Source organism: Eupeodes corollae, chromosome 1, assembly GCF_945859685.1.
Source record: "Eupeodes corollae chromosome 1, idEupCoro1.1, whole genome shotgun sequence".
Classification (NCBI taxonomy): domain Eukaryota; kingdom Metazoa; phylum Arthropoda; class Insecta; order Diptera; family Syrphidae; genus Eupeodes; species Eupeodes corollae.
Window position 1 is genome coordinate 264,005,813 of NC_079147.1, and position 24,961 is coordinate 264,030,773.

Consider the following 24,961-nt stretch of genomic DNA (forward strand, 5'->3'; position numbering starts at 1 on the left):
AACAAATAAAAAGCAATCGTTTTTCGAAAAGAAACAGGACGCGAGACACCTTCTTAAGAAACTATCTGCTTCAAAGAATCAGATCTCTCATTTAGCTCAAAATGTCGAGTATGTGTGGCAACTTCCGAAGCAATAACGCTATACGCTGAAGCAAGGAAGAGTGCTTTAGAGAGACATATTCAAATTCATTTCAAAACGGGTAGAATATCTATAATTTACCGAGCAAGGGTACAACTATGGTATCTAAATTTCATACCGCATTGTAACGTCTTGGAACTGATTTGCTTTTTATGCAACACTAGAGAAAGAGAAAACTTGACACATGTCCAACCTTGGCGGATATGCGGCGTCAAATTTAGCAACAAAACACTTTGGAGAAAAACGAAATAACATAATCTTGAACGGAATCGATTGGCTAAAGTTGGCACAGTTTATCAAACTTACACTTGCAGTATAGGAATTACAATAAGCATCCAATGGTTTCTGTTGTTTTATTTCAAAACACTAAGTTGAGTTGAATTTCTTTACATTAGGTCTTAGATTGAATTTTGGGGCTTATCTAAAAACTTAGTGCGAACCTTTTTTCACATCACTATCAACTTTTTTGAATTCTAAAACTGCTTAATAGGGTGTCGAAAATTGATCTAGTTTTAAGTAAAATTAAGCTTTAAACCCTTAAATTTTCACATACATTTGAGAAAAACTCAAGATTTTGATAAGGTATAAATTAGTAGCTACAATAACATTTGTACAAAAATTATTAAAACGTGTTACCTACATGTTTCATTAGATTTAAACTCACATGGTCTTTGGAAGTCAGAAATATCAGTAAAGTCATAATTATTTTTTCTATGAACAGCTGGCGGTGATCCTGCACTCGATGTGTCGGAATGTGGCTAAAAATAAAATAAAAACACAAATTGATTAAAAAACATATAAACAAATAGAAAAAAAAGTTCTTACCGGTGGAGGTAAATTTTGTTGTGGTCTTCGATCTGAAAAATTCTTATGACCGCCGCCACCACCACCAACTGAAGAATCACGAATTGGTGGTTTTATAATTTGTTCTCTGGAATTATTTATATGATCACGTGGATAATTATATTCTCTGTCTGGTGTTGAAATTCTTTCTTCTGGTATTGATTCGTCATCGGTTGTTGTATCTTTATTTTTATATTAAGAAGAAAAAATTTTAAATTAATTAATAAATCATTGTGTTCTTATAATTTTTGAGACGATTTTTATTTATTTTGTCATTCGTATAATAATTGCTTTATTAAATTAAAAGATACAAAAATCAATAAAACAGCAAGACATTATTATTATTAAAAATATATTAAATAATAAACAAAAAATAAAGTCACAAGGACACAGCAGCCATTTTTGATAGTTATATTATTTGTTATAATACTTATTTTGACTTTAGATACATAATATTAAATATTTATTTAAGATTAAATAAAACTTTAAAAAACAAGAAAGTTAAGTTAAACAAAAATAAGAAAAATATATTGAATAAGTTTATTTAAATAAATAAGTTTGTATAATAAAAATAAACATATAGTTGCACACTCTCTGTTTTGCTGTTGCTGCTTTTTTTTTGCTTGATTTTTCTTTATTGTTGTCTTTTGGTGAAATTGGTGAATTAATTAATATTAATATTTTCAATCATTTATCACGGCATTCTCCAGCTTTGTGTTATTCAAATATTATTAAAATTAATAAGAACAGAAAAATTTAAACAAACAGTTGAAACTAAAAAAAAAATGTTAAATCTATTTATTATTTAATTTTCAGTATCTGATTTGGTTTTAGTTAATTTTTGATAAATCAATTATGTTTTTGTTTAATTTTCAAAAGGCAAACAATTATTTTATACTAAAACGCTCAATGAAGAATGATTTGGCTGAAATGAATGTGCGATCTATTTTTCTCTTAAATGGAAAACATACCTGGTTCTTTTTTTGTAGGGGATTTTATTTTTAACTTTTCTTATTGTTTAATTTAAGGGTTTCAGAGTGTTACAAGAGATGGAGAGATAAAGGGTGTTTCAAGATAAACGCCATTAATGTATTTAATGTATGTTTTTAACTTTTGCAAAAATTGACAGCTGACATTTTAGGATAAAAATAAATGGAGGATTACACAAGAACACAATCAGTTCTCATTGTTTTCAAAAATAACACTGGTTGACGAGGTTATCTTACTGGCATTTAAACTGCACTTTTTCAATGGGTTTTGGTAGACTTAATTCAAAAATTAATCAATCTCTTCAGGTTTTTGAGATATGACCTTTTGATATTCCGAAAAAAGGCATATAAGGCTTATTGAAGCTATCTTAAGTTATGAAGTAGCTTTTTTCAATAAAATCCGTGATGGTTTTACAAATTTGGAATCACTTTCTTCAATATTCAGTTAAAATATTTTTATTATTTTATATTATATTCGAAAAAAACTTCAAAAGTTAGTAGATTTCACCTGTCTTACAAAAATCTAAGAGAGACGCTAAAATACTTTTGCTTAAATAGTTTTAAAAAGTAAAAGGCAAAACGGTTTGAAAGTTAATTTTGTTCTTGTTACAATCTGTTGCCTACATAATTCTACTATATCTAGTTTTTGAAATATATTGAAAAATATAAAAACTATTTGGAAAAAGATTTTTTAAAACATGTGTAAATATTGAAAAAAGAGTTTGGAGTTTCTCGAAACTTTATGTAGATTCAAATAAAGACTTGAAACTATGAGAATTTCAAGAAAATAAGTAATATACTGAAAAGTTCTCACTTTGTATCTTAAAGAAAAAGATTTGTACTTTTCAAAATCATCATACAATTTCTTGATAAGCGATATTTTGAATTTTAGCTTAAAAACCCAGCATATTTTATGTGATGTAGACAAATTTAAAGGCGTGATTCGAATTTAGGAAGCCTTACACCTTTTTTATAAGTATTGTGTTTGTTTGTTTTGTTGTGTTACAGGAAAAAATCGGAGTTTTGTCGACGAGTTTAATTGAAATGGAGGGAAAAACAGAGTACATTCCTCATTCTTGATGTGTGGCTGAAAATTAAATATATATACAGTATGCATTAGAAATTGAACTCAGGGGTGAACTGAGGAGGGGGGGGGACTTGTATTAATTTTATTTCATCAAAAATTCAAGGAATAACTTACAAATTTGAGGGCATCAATACTTAAAGATATGTTACTGAAATGGTTGAAAAAAGAAGGGTTTGACAATCATTATAATTCTTCCAATTTTTGTCATGTTTTTAGGTGAATGGAACTTTCCTTTTATATTCATTAATAAATAATTTGTAATGTTTAGTATTCTTTAAACTTAAGCAAACTTTTTGTTGGTAGTGCTATTATTTGACAGCTATCAAACTTAAATGTCATTTGACGTGTCACGACATTAGTGGTTGATTGAAAAATTGAACGTGTCGTAAACCTTCTTTCTGGCCGATGATTCAAAAACCATGGTTTTCTAGATATGTGGTTCCAATATGACGGAGACAACTATTACCATGTTTTTAATTAATGTGTAAGCAGTTTTATGGGAGCGTAATTTCACGTTTTTACGACCACGGTTGGCCACCAAGAACATACGGTTTGGTATGGTTAGATTTTGTTCAGTGGAACAAAGCAAAATAACATGTTCACACGAATAATACGTGTCCTGGACGGTAGACGCATTTAAAGTCAACATTTCTCTATATAAAGCGGCCCATCGACTCCACACATGTATGCACAATTGTGTCGGTGTGCAGAAATGTGTGCTGTGCGTAGGCTGGAGCAGACACCGATTTTGGGTGTCAGACACGGTGTGAGTAAAATCAAAAGTTTTAGATTTTTTCGTATCGGCGTCTCGTCGGTGTGATCTGTATGAGGATGTGCGCACACATTTACTATTCAGTTGCATCTAAAACGTTGTTGAGTGGGGTGCGTTGCAAGTTTTTTTAATAAAATGGTAATACGAGATTGCAAATTCTGGATATCTTTAATAGATTTATACAAGGAGCTTCCAGAAATCTGGAAAATAAAACTAAGAAGTGCAAAAATTTCGAGAAAAAAGGGAAAACATTGGAAACTTTATTTCTTTCGTCTATGAGATCTCTTTCACAACTAATGTGTCTTGTACGATTTATGTGTGTCGTGTGTGACCGAATGCCACACTGGGTGTCAATACACCGGTCTATAGGCCGCTTAAAACGGAAGTACCGCACAAATGCTCGAAAAAGCGCTTCAGAACTAACTCAAAATATTCACATGCTGCGAATCTTCTAGGCGGAAATTTGAATAATACTGTTTTTTTCGCTTTCTTAATGGTAAGGTCAAAACATAGTAATAATACAAAATTTTCATAGTGTTTTATGGCTTTACATTTAAAACCGAAAAATTACCATGTTTTTAATTAATGAAATAAAATTGTTTGACTCAGCAAAAATTTAAAAGTTTAATAAAAGACTTTATTGACTTATCAAATATCATTGTCTGAAGTTTAATTTGTACAAGGCTTGTACACCTACAGTAACAATTTTACAGTCATTTTAGTATTTAACAGACAAAAGAATTGTGAAACACAGTAAAACAATACAAAGTTGAAGAATTTTAATACCGAACTTTATAATTATTTAAAAAAAAAAAAACTATTTCTTAAGAGAATTTTAAGAAATAGTGAATCAATGAATACGGTTTGACACTGTAGACAAAACTGTAATCGTTAAACATACAGATATAAAATTTGTTGGCAACAAAATTGAGAGGTTTCTTAGCAGTATATTTAACCAGAAATTAAAGTTTCTGAGAATAATAACTTTCTTTTGTAAAAAAAAAATCACAAAAAAAAATTTCAATTTTGTATTAATAAAAAGTGATAATTTTTTGAGGGAATATCAAAATATCTGGTTTTATGTTTAGAATTTTGACTTTGATGTTATTTTTGTAGGCCTCTACAGTGGCAAGGCTTAACTTTCGGGCATGCTAAGAAAAGATATATTGAGTTTGGAGGAGCATGGGTACCTTTGTAACACTCTGTTTCCTTACTTCAAAAAAAAAAAGTAAACTAATTTTCTTAAACAAATTATAGTCCTTCAAAAAATATTGTATATTTTTTTTTTTGATTTTTTTTGTTTGTTTTTTGTTGATTTAATTTCCTCACCTGTATCATCATGATCCCGATCAGGACTACGATTTAAAACCGAACTACGTTTCGATGGCATCGGTAAACTTGGCTTTGGCCGGTTTTTAAGAGCGGCCAGAGCTTGTTGCACCGCTTCCTGTCTAACTTCTGTCGGATTTTATCAAAAGATTTTTGTTTTTGTTTTGATTTTTGGTATTTTGTTTTTTATTTTTCAAATTTTGATAATTTTTGTTAAATTGAATTTTGTAGTGATGTGGAAGATGACATTTGATTTTTAGCGAGATGCACGAATTATGTTTGCAGAAAAGAGGAGATTAAAAATGAGAAAAAAAACATAAATTAAAACAAAAATTCATTATGAGTTGCATTATTATTTTTGTTTGTTTGTTTTTTATTTTAAATTTAAAAATCGGATATTTTCTATGGTTTGCAAATTTGAAAGGTATATGAATGTACACATTTATAAAAATGATGATATGGAGGAAATCAAAGAAATTTGAAGAAAATGGCGTAAGAGTGATTGAAATGTGAACAAAATAAAAATGCATGATGATTTATGTTGAAAAGAAAAATAATGTAGAAAACAAAATTAAAAATAAAGAAATGAATAAGAACAAAATTAAAATAAAATAATTTACATGAGGTTATGATGAATTACATGCAGCATTATGCAAAAGCTAAATTTTGAAGGTTAATTTTTTATATAGGTGAATATATTAGCAACAACTAAGAGGTGAAAATGTGCAGACTATTTTTGTATGCAAGTTAAGGCAAAGCGTGGAAAGTTATTCAAAAACAAAAATTTAATTTTAAAGGATTGCGCATTACAGAGAATGTTTAAATAAAATATAAATTAAAAAAGGTAATTAGTTTATAAGGAAAGTAACTTGCCAAAAACAATGTAAGAAAATTCTAAAATATATTAATAAATAATCAGTTTTTTATATGAGAATTTTGTAAATATTAACAATTTAGAAAAAATGTAATTAAAATTTAAAACAAAGTTTTGTTTTTAAAATAAATAAGAAAATATTATAATTTTATACAAAAGTTATATATAAAAGTGTTTTTGATTCAAGATATATTTTATTTTATTGTATTTATTTAATGATTTTTTTTAAACCTCTGCAAGCCCATTTTCATAGATGAACACTGATGATAGAGATCCAGGATATAGCAGCATTTTTACAGTTTTGAAAAGAGTAAGGAATACGAAACTACGAAAACTAAATATACCTACATACTTAACAAAAGATGGAAAAGCAATTTTTTTGGAAAGTCTTAGCAGTATAGCTTACAGGTCAAAATTTTCATAATTTGAATAAGCCTTTACCAATGTCAAAAAGTTAGTTTTTTCAATTGATTTCAAAAAGATTTTAAATGAAATCAGCACCCTGCATAAACCATTTTCTGCGTAGAATTGGATCTTTATAAGAACCAACCAAAATTCTTAGCAAAATGCAACGTTAAAAATGACAGTTGTCAAACGACAAGTCATGCTTGTTATATTTTACGATGGAGTTATCCACAATATTGATACTAACTGACCAGAAATATGTTGTTTTCTTTTTTGACTGTTAAAATATTTTAACATTTTTATTGAATAACCGAAAAATTTTTTCCTGCATCATACATTCTCGAAAAACAAAGATTTTCTGCGTCAGATTCCAGTGACGAAATTTAAAACTTTTTTACTGTCTCCATAAAGATTGAATTGCCCTTTAAAAATGAGAGACAAAGCTTGTGAAAACGTAATTCATGTTTTCATAAAATATCCCAATCCAAAAGATCCCAATTAGATTTGAGAAAATTCCGGGTTGGATTTAGGGTTTTTTGGTTAAATATTAAGGAAAAAATTGGGTGCTGTTTCCGACTTCAAGCCACATTTTTCCCTTCACCTTGAGATCTCCGGAAAATACGATAACTAAGTAAAAATGTTGTGACCTATCACCCTGAAATCTCCGGGAAAATACGATAACTAAGTAAAAATGTTGTGACGTATCTCAACTTGGGTGAAGATCATTTCATTGCTTATATCTGTGTCTTTAAGACCTTAGTATTATTAGGGGGAGGGTTAAGAGGGAAGTCTTATCCCAACTGTAGGTTCAAGTTGTAGAACTCATTGTAGTTCATGTAATTCTACATAAAAACGATTGAAAACTTTTGTCGTATACAACAGATATGGAGAAAAACCGACGTAAGATTTGGTGGTATATTAGTCAAAAAACTAAAATTAAGAGTGGTACCGAAAGAAGAATGATCCTAAGGGCGGAACCAATCTTTTAATTAGATTGGTTTGAGATAAAATGAGTTTTTCAACACTGCTTAAAAATGTTCTAGATTGTTTTAGAACACTTTTGTCCAGCAAGATAGGGTCTTACTTTTAAATTTGGACGACTCTCTTAATATGAAAGCTTTCCAAGATTCCAAGGGTTCTAAATATGCCATATTTATGAGCTAAATTAAAATAGTTTACAGGTTTTTTGGTGCATTTCAGAAATATTAGAAATTGAGTTGAAACGTAGCTTTTTTAGGCTTTTTTTAAATGCAAAGAACGCTTAAAAAACATCTATGCAAAAACCTAGACAGTTAGAAAGTATTCCAAAAATGTTGTTTTTATGGTATACAAATTTAAACAGAATTTAATAGGAAGAATTTCATTGCCTTTTTAAAGTATTTTCGGATTCAATTTCAGGAAGTATATTAATACTACAGTAATCAGTCTGCTTAATTGTAATTTAGAGCTGACGCTAGTAGGCACATTCAAAGAAATTACTGTTTTGCTACTGAGTTAAAAAGTACACACATTTTCTAAAAATTAAATAAAAGAAAACTAAGGTAAACAAATAAGTTGGGAAGAAACTTTAGTGAGGCACTCACAAATTGGACTTTACAGAATCTCTTTCCACTTCAGTTCTCAGGAAATTAAAAGCTTTTATTTTAAATTAATTGACACGAAACGTTCATTAGGTTCTTCAATTAGCCATAAGGTTAACGCAAGTGTCACTTTTGCCGTTTTCGAGATATTTATATTCTTGAAATTCATGTATAAATCTGAGTTCTAGAGAATTCAAAGCAAATTAACTTCAAAAAGTAGATTTCTTTAATTTTTTAAAATCTTAAAAGTTTTTGTATTTTGAAGGAAATTATTTGTGAAAAAAAAGCTTTACAATTTTTATACGGGTAAAAACATTGGAATTGAAAACGTGTTTCAGGAATTTAAAGCCAACTTAGTATCATATTGGCGATCATTTATTCTAGCTTTCTTTTTAAGAACCAACTTAGTATCATATTGGCGATCATTTATTCTAGCTTTCTTTTTAAGAACCCGAACATTTGTCCTTTTCTTACAAAATATCTATATTTGAGGTATAACTAAAGTTGTTCCAAATTCTTAATTTTATGAAAACAAATATTTGACTTATGTTTGACAGCAAACCTCTTTTTGTTAAATAAAGTAAAATTACTTACAAATCTCTAGATGTTATCATTAATTATATATCTTAATTCTAAAGGCTTTATGGCTTATATTACCCCATCCTGGATCGTAAATTGGTCAAAAGCTAGCGATATTTATGTTACTAGACTCATGTAAAAGGGTAATACAAAGTACTACAAAAAACGTTATAAGCATTATCCAACAAAGAAATAGAAAGATTTTCAAACACACAGTCCATTGCTTCTAATTCTCATTAAAAAGGAAATATTAGCTCTGGATTAAATGTAACTTGGACGCGAATTTAAAAAACTACTCATTTTAGCTAATTTTCCTCGGATAAAAATACCACAGTACACGAAGTTATATGTTTTATGCCGTTTTTAACCTCCTCAAATGATTTAAAAATACATGTAAACATCACATAAAGGAAGTAGAAATATTTGTCATTTTTGCCCAATTTCAAGTAGTACAAATTTAGGAAACTAATCTACAAGTTCAATTTACAAAATTCACGTTGGCTTTACTGACATGTAACAGTTACATATGTATAACGATAAAGCTGAAACTTTTTGATAGCAGGATTATTATTAGTTACTAATGAATAATGACACAATTGATTACAATGTTATAGGATTAATAATGTTATTATTAGATTTTGTTTTTTTTTTAAGGTTAGCTTAAGCATTATTTAGAATTCTTGCTAAATTTGTTGTAGGTTTGTTGATACCTATTTGCGCCTATGTTAATATTGCAACAATGCATTTTTAAAGTGGTGAATATATGAGATTTTCTCAAGCGAGACCATACCAAGCGATACACGCAAATTAATAAATTTGTTCTGTATTTGGAAAAGATAATGATTAAAAAAACATTGACATAAGATAATAAACTACAGGATCATCGAACCCGAAAACTTTTACCTTAACTTTAAGTGAGTTCTTGTTTTTTCTAAAACAAAGCAAATTTTAAAAATCTTTTAACTTCTTTCACACTGAAAATAATGTCATATCTTAATAAGTTAAGACAATTTATTTAAGACAGTTAACTTATAAACATTCTTGATTTAAAGAAACAAAAAGAAGAGAAAAGATGAAATACTCGCTTATACTAAAAACTGAGTATCTGCGTTTACACAACAGAGTAGAGGTTAAGAGATTTGCGAATAATTTTTAAGCAGAAACTCGAACACAAAAAAATTTGCTTAACCATGGGGAGATATTTTTTAGGACTAAAATTGTTAAAAGTAAAATACAAAAAATTAAAGGCTAATTATTGTCCCAGGTTAAGGAAGTTTAAAGGAAGATTAATTGAATTTACTATTTTTAAATAGTCGTTTTAAATTATTGTTAAAAAGTTTGCTTATGTTAACACAAAATATAGAATAATTCGGATACTTATGACAAAGGATGTAGAGTTATGTAAACCCTTCGATTTTAGTCAAGTATCAAAAGCAGTAAATAATTTATTATCTATGTCAATGAATTAGAGGTTAATAGGTAAATTATTATAAATAAATAAAACAATGGCTTACAGATTATATAAGAGCGGAGCGGAACAGGAATGAGAGGAAAGATATAGTTTTGCAAAAAAAACTTTGAATCAATAAAATAATAAAATGAGTGTGTTGACAGGACATTTGTAAAGGACAAGAAAAATAAGGATGAAAGGTTAAATTTTTGAATTTTTATAATTTGATTGATTGGACGGGATAAGACAAAATATATCAAATTGCGTTTACCACTTGTGTAGCGACTTTCGTGCCTTCCCAAGCGTCGACTGGGTCTATTATTTTGTGCGCACTGTGCATTGGCATTGGCATTGACATTTTGGGCATTCTTACTATGATCTGATTTGACAGTTCTTTCAGCGCTATTACCTACTACACATCCTGCAGTTCGTCCACTAATGTGTCCGCTTCCTAATCCTCCTCCACCTGCACCTGGTCCTACAACACCACCACCCCCTAGCACTGTACCACTTGGTGATTCTGACTTGCTACGGTTGTTGGCACTGGTGTTGTTGTTGTTGATATTACTCGGCGTCTTAATATTGCCACTTGCTGATTTTGACACTTTATTGCCCTGCATCGATTTGACAGCTGCTAAAATTGCACTTGGTGCCAGCAAATTGGCAGATGTCTGTAAAATCGAGCTGCTGTTCGTCTGTTGAATTGATGAAGATGTTGTCCTTGAGTTTATTAATGATGGCACTTGTTGTTGTTGTTTGCTCAGGGCAGATTGTTGTTTTTCCATGCTGGATGAAGCACTACTGTTGCCAGCACTGCCACCGCTTCCAGCGGAATATTTGCGCGTTTGCAATAATGGCGAACCTTGAGGTTGTGGTTCGTTTTTGTTGTAAGGACGACATCCTTTGAAATTTGATTTGGCGGCTATTTCAGCAGATAGGGCTGCCAGCTGACTGCTTAAGTCAACACCTGAACGTTTTACATTTGATGTAATTGGTCCAGCTGGAGTTGTTTTATTTTTTATATTTTCATAATTTATAGTTGTTGGTTAATTGTTTTATTGTTTGTGTTTGTGATATTTTTTTGGAAATTAGAAACGTCAGAAAACGACAGAAAATATGAAACAAAAGAAAATAAAAAGAAAAAAAGAAAATTTAAATAAAAAATTAATTTAAATATAATTTGTGTGAAAATTTCAATTCGAAGTGCAACATTCGTGACTTAAAAATATTAAATAAACTATTTTTCTATAAAATAATAATAAAAACATGCATAACTATTTATTTCTAATAAATTGTCAAAAGATAGAAAAAATGCTTAAGTTTATTTTGAATAATGAGCAAAATATTAAAAATTAAAAATTTTCCTCATTAAATAAATCGATTTTACAAAAAGAATACTTAACAAAAATACACAATTTAATCCACACAAAGTGAAGTAAATATACGAGTACTCAGATCTTTTATGAATAAAACTATACTATGCCAGCAAAATAAAAAAAGGAAGAAAATTGTTTTGTTCATATCCTTTTACATTTTTTAGTTTTTTTGTTATACTCATTTATCAACCACCCCTAGGGACATTGTGAGATAAACAAGTGCATTGACACGAAAAACATAAAACAATGATATAAAATAGTGCAAGGCATTATACTAAATACTCATCTTTTCATATCCTTCTTCTATATACAAAAGTTCACTCTCGAAGTGAAACAGATTTAAGGACTTAAAATACAAACAAAGAAATAGTTCGCTATATTTTGTAAAGGAACAATTCTCTTTATAGGCTTTTGTTACTGTTACTCTGCATTGTTTAAGTTGTTATATTTTTTTGAAAGGATATTTCAATAAATCAATTGAAACAAATTTGTATTAATGGAGAATTAAGATAATGTCACTCAAATTTGTAACAAAATTTGTTCTTATTTTTTTTAATTTATTTAATTCAAATTGATGTTACTTTAGATGCAGAAGAAGGTTCAATTTCATTTGACCTTTATATTAATCAGACATAGAGAAAGGTATAAACATGGATAAGGACTTATCTTTTGAATGACAATGAAAAGGATATAACAAGGATTTTCGATTAGGAATTTTACCTATGTGTATACATTTATATGAATATCTATCTTTATTGTGGGAAAAAGTTTATCCGTAATAATATCAAAGTTGAGGTATTTCAGGAACAAGAACATAACACTGTACATAAGGCAATTTGGACATGGACAAATATTTTATTTACTATTTTAAACTTTGAAGTACATATTTTATTCCCCTAGCCAAGAGTAATTAGGATACATTAATTGAAAGTAGCAGATGGATAAACAATTTCTTTTAGTAATCTCATTCCCGTTTTTTTATTTTTTTTAAATGTTACAAAAATAGTGTAGGAAGAATTTGATTACATTTTCAGACTTGATACAAAAGTATCACCTCTTTACTTTCTTTTACCTCTCGATAAAGTGTTAAATACAAGATTCCAGATTACTGCTGATTTTTGTAGTAATTTCAAGACGGAAACAAACTTGTCAATAGTCAATAGTTAATAATATTGCTATGCATGAGCTCCAATTGTCCTTCAAGTAATTGTAAATCGAGCACAAAGCAGTTTTTTTTAAAGCGTATTCCATAAATTAAATGTATCCAAAAGAATATATCGGATTTCAAAAATGCCAGTCTTCGTAGAATAAAACTATTCTGATTGGTCTGGCAGAATCTGTTCTAAAAGTGATCTGTTGGTTATAAAAGCTATTCTGATCATATGCCGAATATATTCGAATGGAATAGTGAATATATACTTCAACATGAAAATTTGAAATCATTACCAAAACTAAAATGGAGAAAGAAAAGTATGAATAAATATCAAAATAATGTAGACACCTATTAAGCTGAAACTCCTTCATTTTATGAATCTATCGAGTTGTTTTCAAAGGGTACAATTTCGTGTATCAACCATTCTTCACGAACTCAACACTCTGGTTGTATTACAAAATTCAAAAATGTGTGGTTTGATAACAGATGTTTGAATGGCCGGAAAAATCATAACAGTTACACCGGTGAACTAAGAAGATGGTAAATTAACGCTAACTCCACGTACAAACTATTAAGCCACATAAAAAAGCAAAATTTGAAAATATTCAAGCTAAATAAAAAAAAATTCTGTATAAGGCAACGATATAAATTTATCCAATTGTGTAATTGGTACAAATATGGCCTTAGATCAACTATCATATCATTTCTAAAACCTAATGTCCAATAAGTTCAATTTTATGCTTTTCCTTTGAAGAACCCCTGGTTATTGAAGAAATTTTGGTCTCTGAAATAGACTCTAATAAAATAAAAATCGCCCTTCAAAAAATACCAGGTGAAGATGGGATTTCGTTATATAATTCAGTATTTCAAAAATTCAACGCCTGCTTTTACTAATAAGCTAAAACTTCTTTTCAACAAAATTTTAACAATCGGCGTTATTCCCTCTTGCTCTATTCATGAGAAAGGTGATTCAAACGATGTTGCAAATAAACGGGGGAATTTCATTTATAAACGTTTTAGCCAAAAATGAAAAGATCAGAAAAATGGTTTGATGATAATAACATATTAACAGACTTTCAAGCTGGGTTCTGAAAAAATACAGTACAGTGGACTGAGATTTGCATTGAAGTCGATTGTGAAAGCATTCCAAGACAGAAATAAAGACATGCGGTTTTTTTGTTGATTTTAAGGCAGCTTTCGATCTTGTGAATAGAAAAACACTTAGGTATGAACTCTCTTGCGAATAAAAACGCACTTAGGTCAACTCAAGAAGCAGCGGTTTGTTGTTTCCTCAATGGTTTGATACTGATAAGTGTCTTTAACATAGATGTTCTCTGATTGCTTTGTTGGTTGCATTTATAAATGATATGGACAAGTATATGCCCGGTGGTATTAGGATTGCTAATTGTACAATAAATGTGCTTCTGTAAGCAAACGATCTTCTGATTCTTTCAGAAACATCAGAAAATGTACAGCTCAAGATAAACTGGTAGTCATCTTAGAACAATACATGGGGGCTTACAATAAATGCCTAAAACTGCAAAATTATGGTATTCAAAACAGTGTGATTAGAAGCACATTTTTTTTCATGGTACCAGTCTTGAAGTCACTAATTTATTTTTGGGTGGCGCAACAGTCCGTTGAAGACTAGGGCCTTGTGACTTACTGTTATCAGCACTTTTTATGAATTTGTCTATTCATCGCAAGAGACAGTACCATTGAAAAAATTCGAATTCTTCCCAAAAGTTTGCTGAATATGATATGCAGGAATATTTGTTCATACCAAAATATATTGCTATTAGCTAAATACAACATTTTCTAATGCGTTGTGAAGACATCACTTTGCAGCACAAATTTGGAGAATGGATACATTTGAAGTAGTACCCTTAAGCATCAAGCAAACTCTATCTGTAAAGTTTCCTTACGTTCAGGTATTCGTTGACCAAGAAAATATTAATGTTTAAATTGGGTTGGTGGACCATAAAATGGTGGAATATTGCCGATAACTCTGGTGAAATTATTCATTTCGATCCAAACAACTGAGAAATCTTCTACACAATATAACTAAAAAGCTCAAAGACTTTGTTCGAGAAACATTTGCAACAGAAGCTCATCAGTCAGAGAAAAGAATTATAGACTGCCAACTTAATCATAACCTATTAAATAAAAATTATTTTCAGGGCACACTTAACTACAAGGAAATATCACCTTTTTTCAAATTCAGATGTGAACTGCTGCCCTTAAATGACAGTCCATACAACGGGAATTTCTAGAAATTCTATAACCTTTTCGAGGAAAAAAAACTATTTTGTTTTATACGTATTTGTCTAGTATTGAAACACCAACGACAATATTTGTTTGAAACAAACCAAACACTGAAAACTTAGATTAAGACAAATTATTTGAAGATACTTAAATTTTGTTCCAAGGCCGTTTTAATTGTTGAAACTATAGTTTTTTTCATTTTTTGTTTATTTTAATAAACATTTCTAAGCCAGTAAGCAACGTTTCATAAAAGTACTTCTCTTTTTATAAAACTCAGCTTGTAACTTCTAAACTCTCTTTCGTTTTGTTTCTGAACGTTTTCGGGTACTATAAGTGAATGAAAATGCAGCCGGGAATACAATTTCATAATAAAGCCAATTTTTCAAGAAGTACGGAACTTTAAATCGAACATTTGGTAAAGAAAATCCATGGACAGTTCTCAAAGCCAGATTGAATTTTTAACAAGAATCTATAAGGAAATTTATGTTTTTCCTTGAATTGGAAAATGCTGGAAAATTGTAAAATTTATATTTTTTTTAAAGGAACTAACTGTTAAATCTCTAATCTCCATGAATGTGTGTGGTTATTTTACAGTTTTAGGTTCATCGAATAAACCATTTCTTAGATTCACACGATTAAAGTTTTAGAAAAATTAAAAGAATAAATTATTGTTTGTTTCTACTTTTTTCTACGTTTTTATTGCAAAATGTGTTGAAGAAGAATCAAAATGAAAACAAAACTATTAAAATTTGTTTTAATTTTTAAATTGAAAGGAAAAAGTTACAAGAAATAACAAAAAAAAAGTATCATAACATTTTATTCTAACGTTGCTTTTCTAAACACCGTGAACCATGTGGTTAGAAATGTTTTTTAATTTAAAAATCTGAAATCAAATTCACTTGGTTTTCAAAGTACATTTTTTTTGTTTATTTTGTCTTTTAATTAAATCAATATATCCGAATATATAAATTTGTTATAGACAGTATGTCAGAAACTCAATCAAATGGATTTAAAAAAATTCTTAAACCATTTTGTAAGTTTAATGAAGTTTATATCTTTTCAAAAAATAAATTTTTACATTAAACTTAATGGAAAATTTAGCGCCAATATTTTAACTTGGGCTAGAATCGAAATAGGACTGGATTTTGAGTTTTTGTTCCAGCTTTTTCGTCATTTGAGTTGAGAGAACGAATTTTTGCATTTATTTTATATTAGACTTGGAGAAATTATATTTTCAAATAATTCAAGGAACTAAAAGACACTGCTTTCAAACTACGAAACTACAAATTATCAGTTCAGGGACTGTTTTTTGTATCATTAGAACGTTCTGAATTGCAGTGATAAATAGTTCGTAAATTCTATTAAAGTGATTATTTTGTTCATATTTTAAATTAATAAACCTTAAAATTTATTTACGTGACAAAATTGAATGGAATTGTTACATAAAAGTCTAGGAAAAAAACTGGCTATTAATAATTTTCTGAGAACCTCCATGAAATTTCTTTACAAAATAAAACGTTCGAGACAATAAGTCCGTATTCAGCGAATTATTAAATCTTCTTAAAGGCACCTGGCTAACTTGGCACGAATTCACGTTTATTATTCTTATGTTACTACAAAACAAAATTAAGCATTAATTTTCCAAAAAATCTTCTTTTTTTCCATAGTCGGACGTCAGTTGGGGTAGACATGTTTTTGCATCAATTTTTCTGTCTCTTTTTGTATTTTTCTATTTACAGAACTCTAGACACAATTTATTTTTTGGTTTTAATTATTTTGATCCTGAGACATTGCATTGTAATCCCTTTCCATAAGAACATGTGTTCATAATTTCTAATACAAACAAATAACTACAGACTGTTGTTGATTTAACCTTAAGCCTTATTTTCATGGAAAAAGATGATAGAATGATTCTTAGTCATAAATTGAAAGAAAATTAATTATAAAAGTCTAGACTAGACATAGACATGCCTTGGGTTAGACAAGTAATAAATTAACATAAATTAGGACAAAATTATTCGACCTTAACACGACCTACGCACGGCCTTTTATTACAGGGTTATTCATGTGTTTTAAAAAAGGGTGTTTTTTTATTCTAAATTGTTATCACTTTGAATAATTTTTTAAGGCACGAAAATTTAAAATAGAAAATTGTATTCTCATTTCAAAAAGGAAGCTCATGCTCTTCTTTCAAGGTTAAGTTTATAACACCCTTTATTTGATGGAGAAACATTAAATTTTTGAATAGTTCCCAGAAAAGCAAAGTAAACAAAAGCCAATCCATTCAAAGAGGTTGAATACATGAATGTTATTTTATTTTTGTTTTGTTTAACATCAAGGATACACTTTCAACGCTCATTAGTTGCGTGTTCCTGTTTTAATTTTATTTTTGTATTTCTATTATTTTTTGAGAGCTAATTTCTCCGCAACAAGCAACAAGGACTTACTGCGCCTTGGCTCTGATGTTATGGGAGCCACTGAAATATTCTAGTAATTTAATGTGAAATTGTTGATGCTCTTAAAGTCTCATTTAAAAGTAAAATGTGAATACTTTTGGACACTTCAACCATCATCATCATCAGGATGGTAGTAGCAGCAGGAGCTTAAACAGAAACACAAGAAGTACCGCGCATTGAGCCTTCTGGGTACCTATGTATGTACCGACTGAGAGAGAGAGCAAGAGATAATATACCTAGAGCCTCGTCCTTTTTATCCTAGATCCTACTATTGTATTTCTTTTTGTCTTTATTTTACAGTGTGAATGAACTTGCATACTATATAAAGTGTTCCAGCTCATTCACATCCTCGTCGCGGTCGTCGTCGTATTCCTCGTCATCGTCCTAGTCGTCATCATTGCCGGAGTCAGCGAGTTCTCTTCGTCGTTCTCATCATCGTTGTCGTCGTCCTTATTCTGAAATGCAAACTGAATGATGACAGCTTTTGGTTTATTTTTTTATTTTGCATTTCAACTCTTTAGAAAAAATGTTTTCTTATTTTGTATGTTTCTAACATTTTGCTCTTGTTTATATATATTACGTGTGAGATTGTCTTTCCATAAGAGTCCTTTGTATCCTTTTTTCTTGTGGAGCAATTTTTCTAGGTCGTTACTTTAGAAAGATGATTATGCTGCAAGTTGCAAGGTGGTGTTTTCTAGTTTTTTTCTTTTTTTTTTCAATTATTAATCCGACTGCTTTAATGACAGTATCGCCTTAAGGTTTATGTTGCTTTTTTATTCTTTTTGCTCGTTTTTTGTAATAGATACCTACATCTAACTTCCATGTGACTTTAAGGACTTTTTTTTCATATCCATTTTAAAAGAGATTATGTTTCACAAGTTTTACGTTTAATGTGTTCTTCTACTCAAATGGCATGATTTTTAGAGAAAAACTGGTGAGGAATTCTTACTAGACTCGCAGTTTATAAACCCAACATGAGTTTTTTTTTTGAAAATACCCGTTCGTACATTTAAAAATTAGGTGGAGCAAAAGTCCATAGAGAACTAGGGTCTAGTGACGCTAGTTCACTATTTGTCTATTTGTCTTGCTTAAAACTTTAACAAAAAGTTGTCAGTTGAAATTTTCTAAAAAAGTTATTAAAAGTTACGAACAATATTCTATATATATGATAAAATAGCTTCATTTCAAAATCTATTTTTGTTAACGAAGTTTTTAGTCGAAAACCAAGCTTTACCAATTTTAGTAGCATTTCTTGAAAGTTCTTCGAAAATTTAAAAGTGATTAAAATTATTTTGAAGTCAATACCTTCATTTTTTCACGAGATATCGAAAATCGAATGTGAATTTTTATCAATTTGTAGATTAAATTTTCATGAAAATATTTTCTATAAGATGAGATTAGTTTAAAGCCAATATTTTTAACTTTTGAAAATAATTTGAATCGAAAATCAGTTTTTACCAGTTGTTAGTAATGTTTTTTTTTTGTTTAGGTTTTTATTATTTGCAATTAAACTTGCAACGTCAATAAATGTCAAATTTTCAATTTTCAAAAGAAATAACCTAGAACTCAAATTATGAATTGTATAATTTTCGATGTTACAAAATTTCAGGTGTGAGTGTTTCATTTTTTAAACTCAAAATTCCAAAAATTGAATTATTCAAATTTTGTCTGGTGCTTCAAAATATTTGAATAGAATGTCTAAATTTAAGTTTTTTAGTTTTATCTTATTTTTAACTTTCCATACTGTGACCGTTCTGATTTTTCGGATTGAACATTTTTTAGCCTTTAAAGGTCCTTAGAAGTCCGTACCATCGGAATACCTTTTTTTCGTCAACCACATCTCAAGAACCAGTTTACATATCGACTTGAAATACATTTTTTTACAGATAATAATATCAGAGGACGCTGTTAGGGCTTTTTAAAGAATACTACAGTCAATTCCCTCTAAGTCGAGTTTTTTTCTAACTCGAACTTTTTCGCCATATTTTTGCATTTCCCTCAGTTTTGCCTTCAGAAAATATCCTCAAGTTGAACTTCCTCTATGTCGAAAGTTACTGTGACCGTTCTGATTTTTCGAATTGAAAATTTTAACATTTATTAATTTTGCTTTCAGATAAATTATGGCTAGAAGAAATTTGAATACATTAGATATTGTAACGAAGATTCGTTCAATTGAACGGTTGAAAAGAAAACGAAAATTGCTGATGATTTAAAAGCGTTCTTAACAGTTTTTTTCTTTGATTTGGGCTAAAAGAAAACAATTAAGAACTCAGCAAAATTATTTTGGAGCCCCGCAGCCACCATTTTGTTTTGGTGACATCTGTCAAATCTTTTGTTTATTATTCAGTTGTCTATTCCGAATTATCATGGAGAGTTACACGATTCAACAGCACGTTTAAATTATAAAACTTTACTGTCAATATGAGTTTTCGTTAACGTTGAACCCATTGCGCCCATTTTAAAGTAGATGAGGTGACCCTTTACAGTCTATTTTTCAACGTTTGGTGGCCGTCTGGTTTAGTAAACAATCAGCCAACACTCCTACGTTCAAGGAACGCAAGATAACCCGAGAACATCCCCGTGGGTCGTGAAAGTGTACATCAGAACCCAAGGCAGTCTATTCCTCGCCGTGCACAAGAACTCCGCCTTTTGCAGACTTCAACTTGGCGAATTTTGTGTCAGGACTTGGGCCTACACCCGCACAAGATCCAATTGGCCCACTAGCTCAACGTTCATGATAATAGACAAAGAAATTTGCTCGCTGACTGGGCTTCGAATCGTTTGGAAGAGGACCCTAATTTTGGCCGAAAAATCATCTTTAGTGACAAAGCGTATTTTTGGATGAATGGCTTTGTTCACAAGCAGAGGTTCATTAAGTGATATGCATTTTTAAAAAGGTATTGTTTGATGAGCATTCGTCGGTACTTTTTTGAAAACGACGTTAGTGAGGCGAGCGTTACATAACGATGATAACTAATTTATTATTACCCAAAGTGAACTATATGGACCAAGTCGATATGGTTCCAGCAGGGCGGGGATACGTGCCACTCAGCAAACTCCTCGTTTGACATTTTGCATGAACAATTTGAGGGTAAGGTTATCTCTCGCAGTGGTGATGTGAGTTCGCCACCACTTGCAGCCGGATCTATGCAAAAGAGTCATTGAATGTTTAACCACTTGGATCCAAGATGCCCATGCGGGCATTTGAATGATGTCATATTCCACACTTAATGGCATACATGCGCCTTTCAAACAAAAAATAATTTTGTTAATACCTCACACACAGCTTTTTAAATTCCATTTCAACACTTTATTTAGCTGTCACATTAAGCGACACAAAGTTAGTGCGAGTATGAAAGTGTTAACGAAGCTGTTTTCAATACGGTTCGAAAGTATGCGTGGCAATAGTTTACCTGATTGCGGTCCAAGCTTTAAAAAGAAGACGCAGAAATGTGCAGATATCTAAGGATTTCCTTAGTTCAAGGCAAGTGATGGTTGGTTAATAATATTTAAAACCAGGCGTAGTATCATTAACAAAGTTTTGTTTCGTGAAAGACCTTCTTCTTTGTCTGATAATAATAAAGCTTATGAATGTAAACAATAGATTTAAGGAATCGTCCGAAGATTTAAACCAAAAGACGTTTTTAATGTCAATGAAACGATGTTTTGAAGGGATGCACAGTAAAGAAAGAGTATCGTGCCTTTTAGGGTCCAACATGACAAGCTTAAGCTCTTATTTATCGGGTGGAGTAAAAGTCCTCGGTGTGTTTTATTAACAAAAAAATCTTTACCAGTTGATTGTGTAGCCAACCAACTTTCTTAGATAAACTCAGTAGTTTAACAAATGGACATGAGCATTACACAAAATTTAAAAGTTTATTAGAAAAAAAATAATAATCTCTCTAACACGATTTTTTTAAAAAACTTAATCTAGCTCGAACTTATTATGATATCTCGTAAAAGTTCGACTTAGAGAAAGTCGACTGTGGATTTTGAAAAATTAAAAATTCATATCAACAATCAAATATATTGACTTCAAAATAATTTCTAATATTTCTTCCTTATATCTTATAAAACATATTTGATAAAATTTGAAGGCAAATTATGTAAACTATTTTTGTCTTATAAAAAATAAAAATCTACTAATAATAATCCACAAAATTGGTAAAAGTTTTAGTAATTTTTTTTTTTTGAAAAATCCAAATCTGTTAAATCATAAATAAGTATAAAGTGTCTCTTCAAAAATTACCATTGCGATAAACGTGAATTGTTCCCTCTTAAAAACAAATGTATGAATGGTTCACTCAGGCGTATACGCACTTTTTGGTATATAATTTTGAACAATGATTGTTTTTTTAATAGTAAAATAAAAATACGTTTTATAAATGGACTCAGACCCTTAAATATATGACCTAAGGTATGATAAATTTTATATAATTCACATCACTTAAAAAAGCATGTTAAGCTTTTGCAATCTAACCAAAAATAAAACATAAGGTTCCATAGTCACGTTCAATCAATTTTTTTTGACTGAGAAATACAAATATATTTTTTAATTATTAACCAATTCAAATAAAGGTTTATGCGTTTATGCTTAAATAAATTATAACACTAAATAAAAGTCTGAATTGGAGTTGAAATTTAAAATACTCTCATTAAAATCTGAAAATCAGTTTCCATTAATCGCACATTTGGATGGCCCTACCCTAAACTCTATTCAATTAATTTATAATCAATAATTTCAAGTAGATTTTGGGGTAGACGTTCATAGTTTAATAGACAATTATATTTATATATATGTAGGTCCATATAACCACGATAGGAAGGATACTGCAAATTATAAACTTCATCCAACATCGGTCTTTGCGTACATAAAATAGTAAATTTGTCTAAGTTCAATATTAATGGAAGTACTATGTACGCAAATGTATGTAGTCTCATAAAAGCTTTTCTCTCTTCAATGACTTTTTATGGATTAATATTTATGATGAATGGAATATCAAATTTAGTCAAAAATCAACTTCTATGGAGTTAAGTAACTGCCAAAACTATGATCGAATATCGTTAATATTCACATTTTTACTAAATTATCAGAAATTAACACCCTGAATCAATTGATTGATATCAAATACTTATTCATAGAACTTTCAATACTCATTACAAGTTGATTATTCTGCTTATTTTTGTTAAGTTTCAAAAAAATTGGTAGGCAATTTTGTTAAAAATTATATTTGTCAGGATGGTTTTTATAATTTTTCCCCTTAATATTTTTATTAAATTTATCTTTCCATTTATTGGTGTAGGTAATTGATTTTTATTAAAAGTTAATCAGCTTATTTTTTAAGTTGTATGTTTTCTAAAAATTGTTTAAAAATGTATTCTTAAAGAAATTTTCATATTTTTTAAAACTTATTCTAAGTCATTTCAAAAGAATAGTGCGAACATTTCTTCAGAATGCATGAATTTAACATATATGCATTTTTTCCTAAGCTAAGTAAGTTTTTGAAGATTGTACTAAATCAAATGAATGACAGTGTACGTCCTTGAAGTAATTTTAATGTTGACTTAGCCAATGTGGATTTTTACTAAGACGACATCGTTGCCGTCGTTACATGCCCAGTATATCAGAGAGGGGTTAAATGAACAAAAAAAAATCAAGCATTCACCCACAGCGAAAATGAAAGATTAACTTTTGGTCTATAAACTTCGACATAGTCTTAGTCTTAAGATTTATGTTAAGCACACAAGAAAAAAGATCTCCTTAAATAGGTCAAAATATAGATTGAGGAAAAAGAGTTTGTCGTTTTACCCTGTTCCTAAGCTTTTTCCATTGCCTCTTCTTTATATAGATGAATGAATAGATGTATGTCATTTGATGGCTAAGAGCAATATCCGGGGATGTTTTTTTTTGTTCTTTTGGTCGTCTTTCAAAAACCCGAAGGTTAAGTTTTCTATAGGAATTTTTCATTGAAATATTAGGTACGTGGTACTCGAAGGATAGTGTACCTTACTTTTCTTTACCCTTCGTCGATAAAAAAGGATGTCAAACTTGTCATTTTAGCAGGGTGTGAAAAAGAAGAAACTATATTTATATGAACTCGAACTCGAGGCAGTACTTTATTTTATTCTTTTTGAATTCAACAGCGAGGCTGGACTATGTGACACTTTTTTATATGCTTTTACAAATCTACCACCTAAGCAAAAGAAGGTTTTTATGAAATTGTAAATTTAGGGCAGTTACAGATTTGTATTTTATTTTATTTATAAAGAAGTTGGACAAGAAGAATTTAAAAGTATACAAAAATTGAATTTACTTATATTGTACTGTACTTTAAGCGTCTATTTGTCTAATTAAGAGTTTTCCAATAAGAGGTTTTATTTTGAAAAGCCCGCTATTTGGGCATCTTTTAATTATGAAGCTGTCATCTTTTAGCATTTTTAAAGTTAAAATTTTCAAATTAATAAAAATGACACGAATAAACTTCAGCAACAAAATGTTGAAAATGCTGCAACTATCACAGTTTGCAAAACTTATGTGCGTCGCTCGAGAAGAACTGTCAATAATGCTGGATGTATATCGTTGTATTGACGAAAATTTAGGTTTGTCGATTCCTCGTTGTTATTTATAAATCGGCATTCCACAAATTACACATCCCCATTTGGTGCATGAATACTCTGATTTTAAGGCTTTTAAGGTTCACTTACCACGGTAAAGAAGGCCAAAAACAAAATGGTTAGTATTTTCCTTAATAAATAGAACTGTCAAAATTGTAAAATTCAATAATGATTGTTGAAAAACCTCTCTATCATTAACTTGTTACTGTTTGGTCAGGTTATTGACTTTGATGGGGGTGTGATTGAGACTTACTTATAAAAAAAAATGGTTAGTAGAACTGCTACGTTGATAGATTATGTTAAAAGCTTAATGATTTGTATGGCCAGCACTGGAAGATAATGATGATGCTGGGTTCTGCACAAGTTACGAAAAAATATCAATTTTGAAGGAAAAGTTGTTGACCTAATTATTTTTCGAAGAGCTGACTACAATTGGTCATAAAATTATAATATAACCACCTTTAAGCTAACGGGTTTTTCAATAGCGACGCTACAAAAGCGACAGGGACAGCAAACGGCGCCATATTTTGTGCCGCTTTTTTGACATTTCTCTTCAGTAAGGTTTGAAATTTAATGATGGAAAGATATACGAGCAAACAATGAGTCGAAATTATTAAAATTTACTACCAAAACTCGGAGTCAGTGGCCTCAAAGTTAAGAGCACTACGTTCAATTTATGATCGTCATAACCGTGCTAGTGAGACAAAGATGTGCCGTAGTGTCGCGAAAATTGTTGCCGCTGAAGCTTCAATTTCAGAAAGCCTAAATGTATCTATCACACGTCGTTCTCTTGGGCATCTCTGTGACGTCGTTGTGGCGAATTTTGTGAAAAGATCTTGGCCTACATTCTTACAAGATTAAATTGACGCAAGAACTGAAGCCAGACCACCAGAAGCGTCGTATATTCTTTAATTGGGCTGGTCAAAAGCTTGAAAATGATTCAGATTTTAATCGAAAAATCATCTTCAGCGATGAAGCTCATTTCTAGTTGAATGGCTTCCTCAATAAACAAAATATGCGTGCATTTAATCCCGAAAAATTACGGTTCGG

General features: G+C 30.0%; 1 protein-coding gene across 10 annotated transcripts in view; it reads right to left on the reverse strand.

The window, feature by feature from the left end:
* Window positions 1–24,961, reverse strand: part of LOC129939562 (disco-interacting protein 2) — a 310,790-nt gene that overhangs the window by 17,974 nt on the left and 267,855 nt on the right. For 5 of the 10 annotated variants that reach the window (XM_056047616.1, XM_056047618.1, XM_056047608.1 and 2 more), the window contains 4 exons: window positions 10,318–11,046; window positions 5,159–5,287; window positions 964–1,163; window positions 779–896 (listed from right to left, as the gene is read on the reverse strand). In XM_056047616.1, coding sequence (XP_055903591.1) covers window positions 779–896; window positions 964–1,163; window positions 5,159–5,287; window positions 10,318–11,046 — 1,176 coding nt within the window. The remainder of the gene's footprint in view (window positions 1–778; window positions 897–963; window positions 1,164–5,158; window positions 5,288–10,317; window positions 11,047–24,961) is intronic. The other 5 variants (XM_056047612.1, XM_056047609.1, XM_056047611.1 and 2 more) reach the window with 5 other exon arrangements.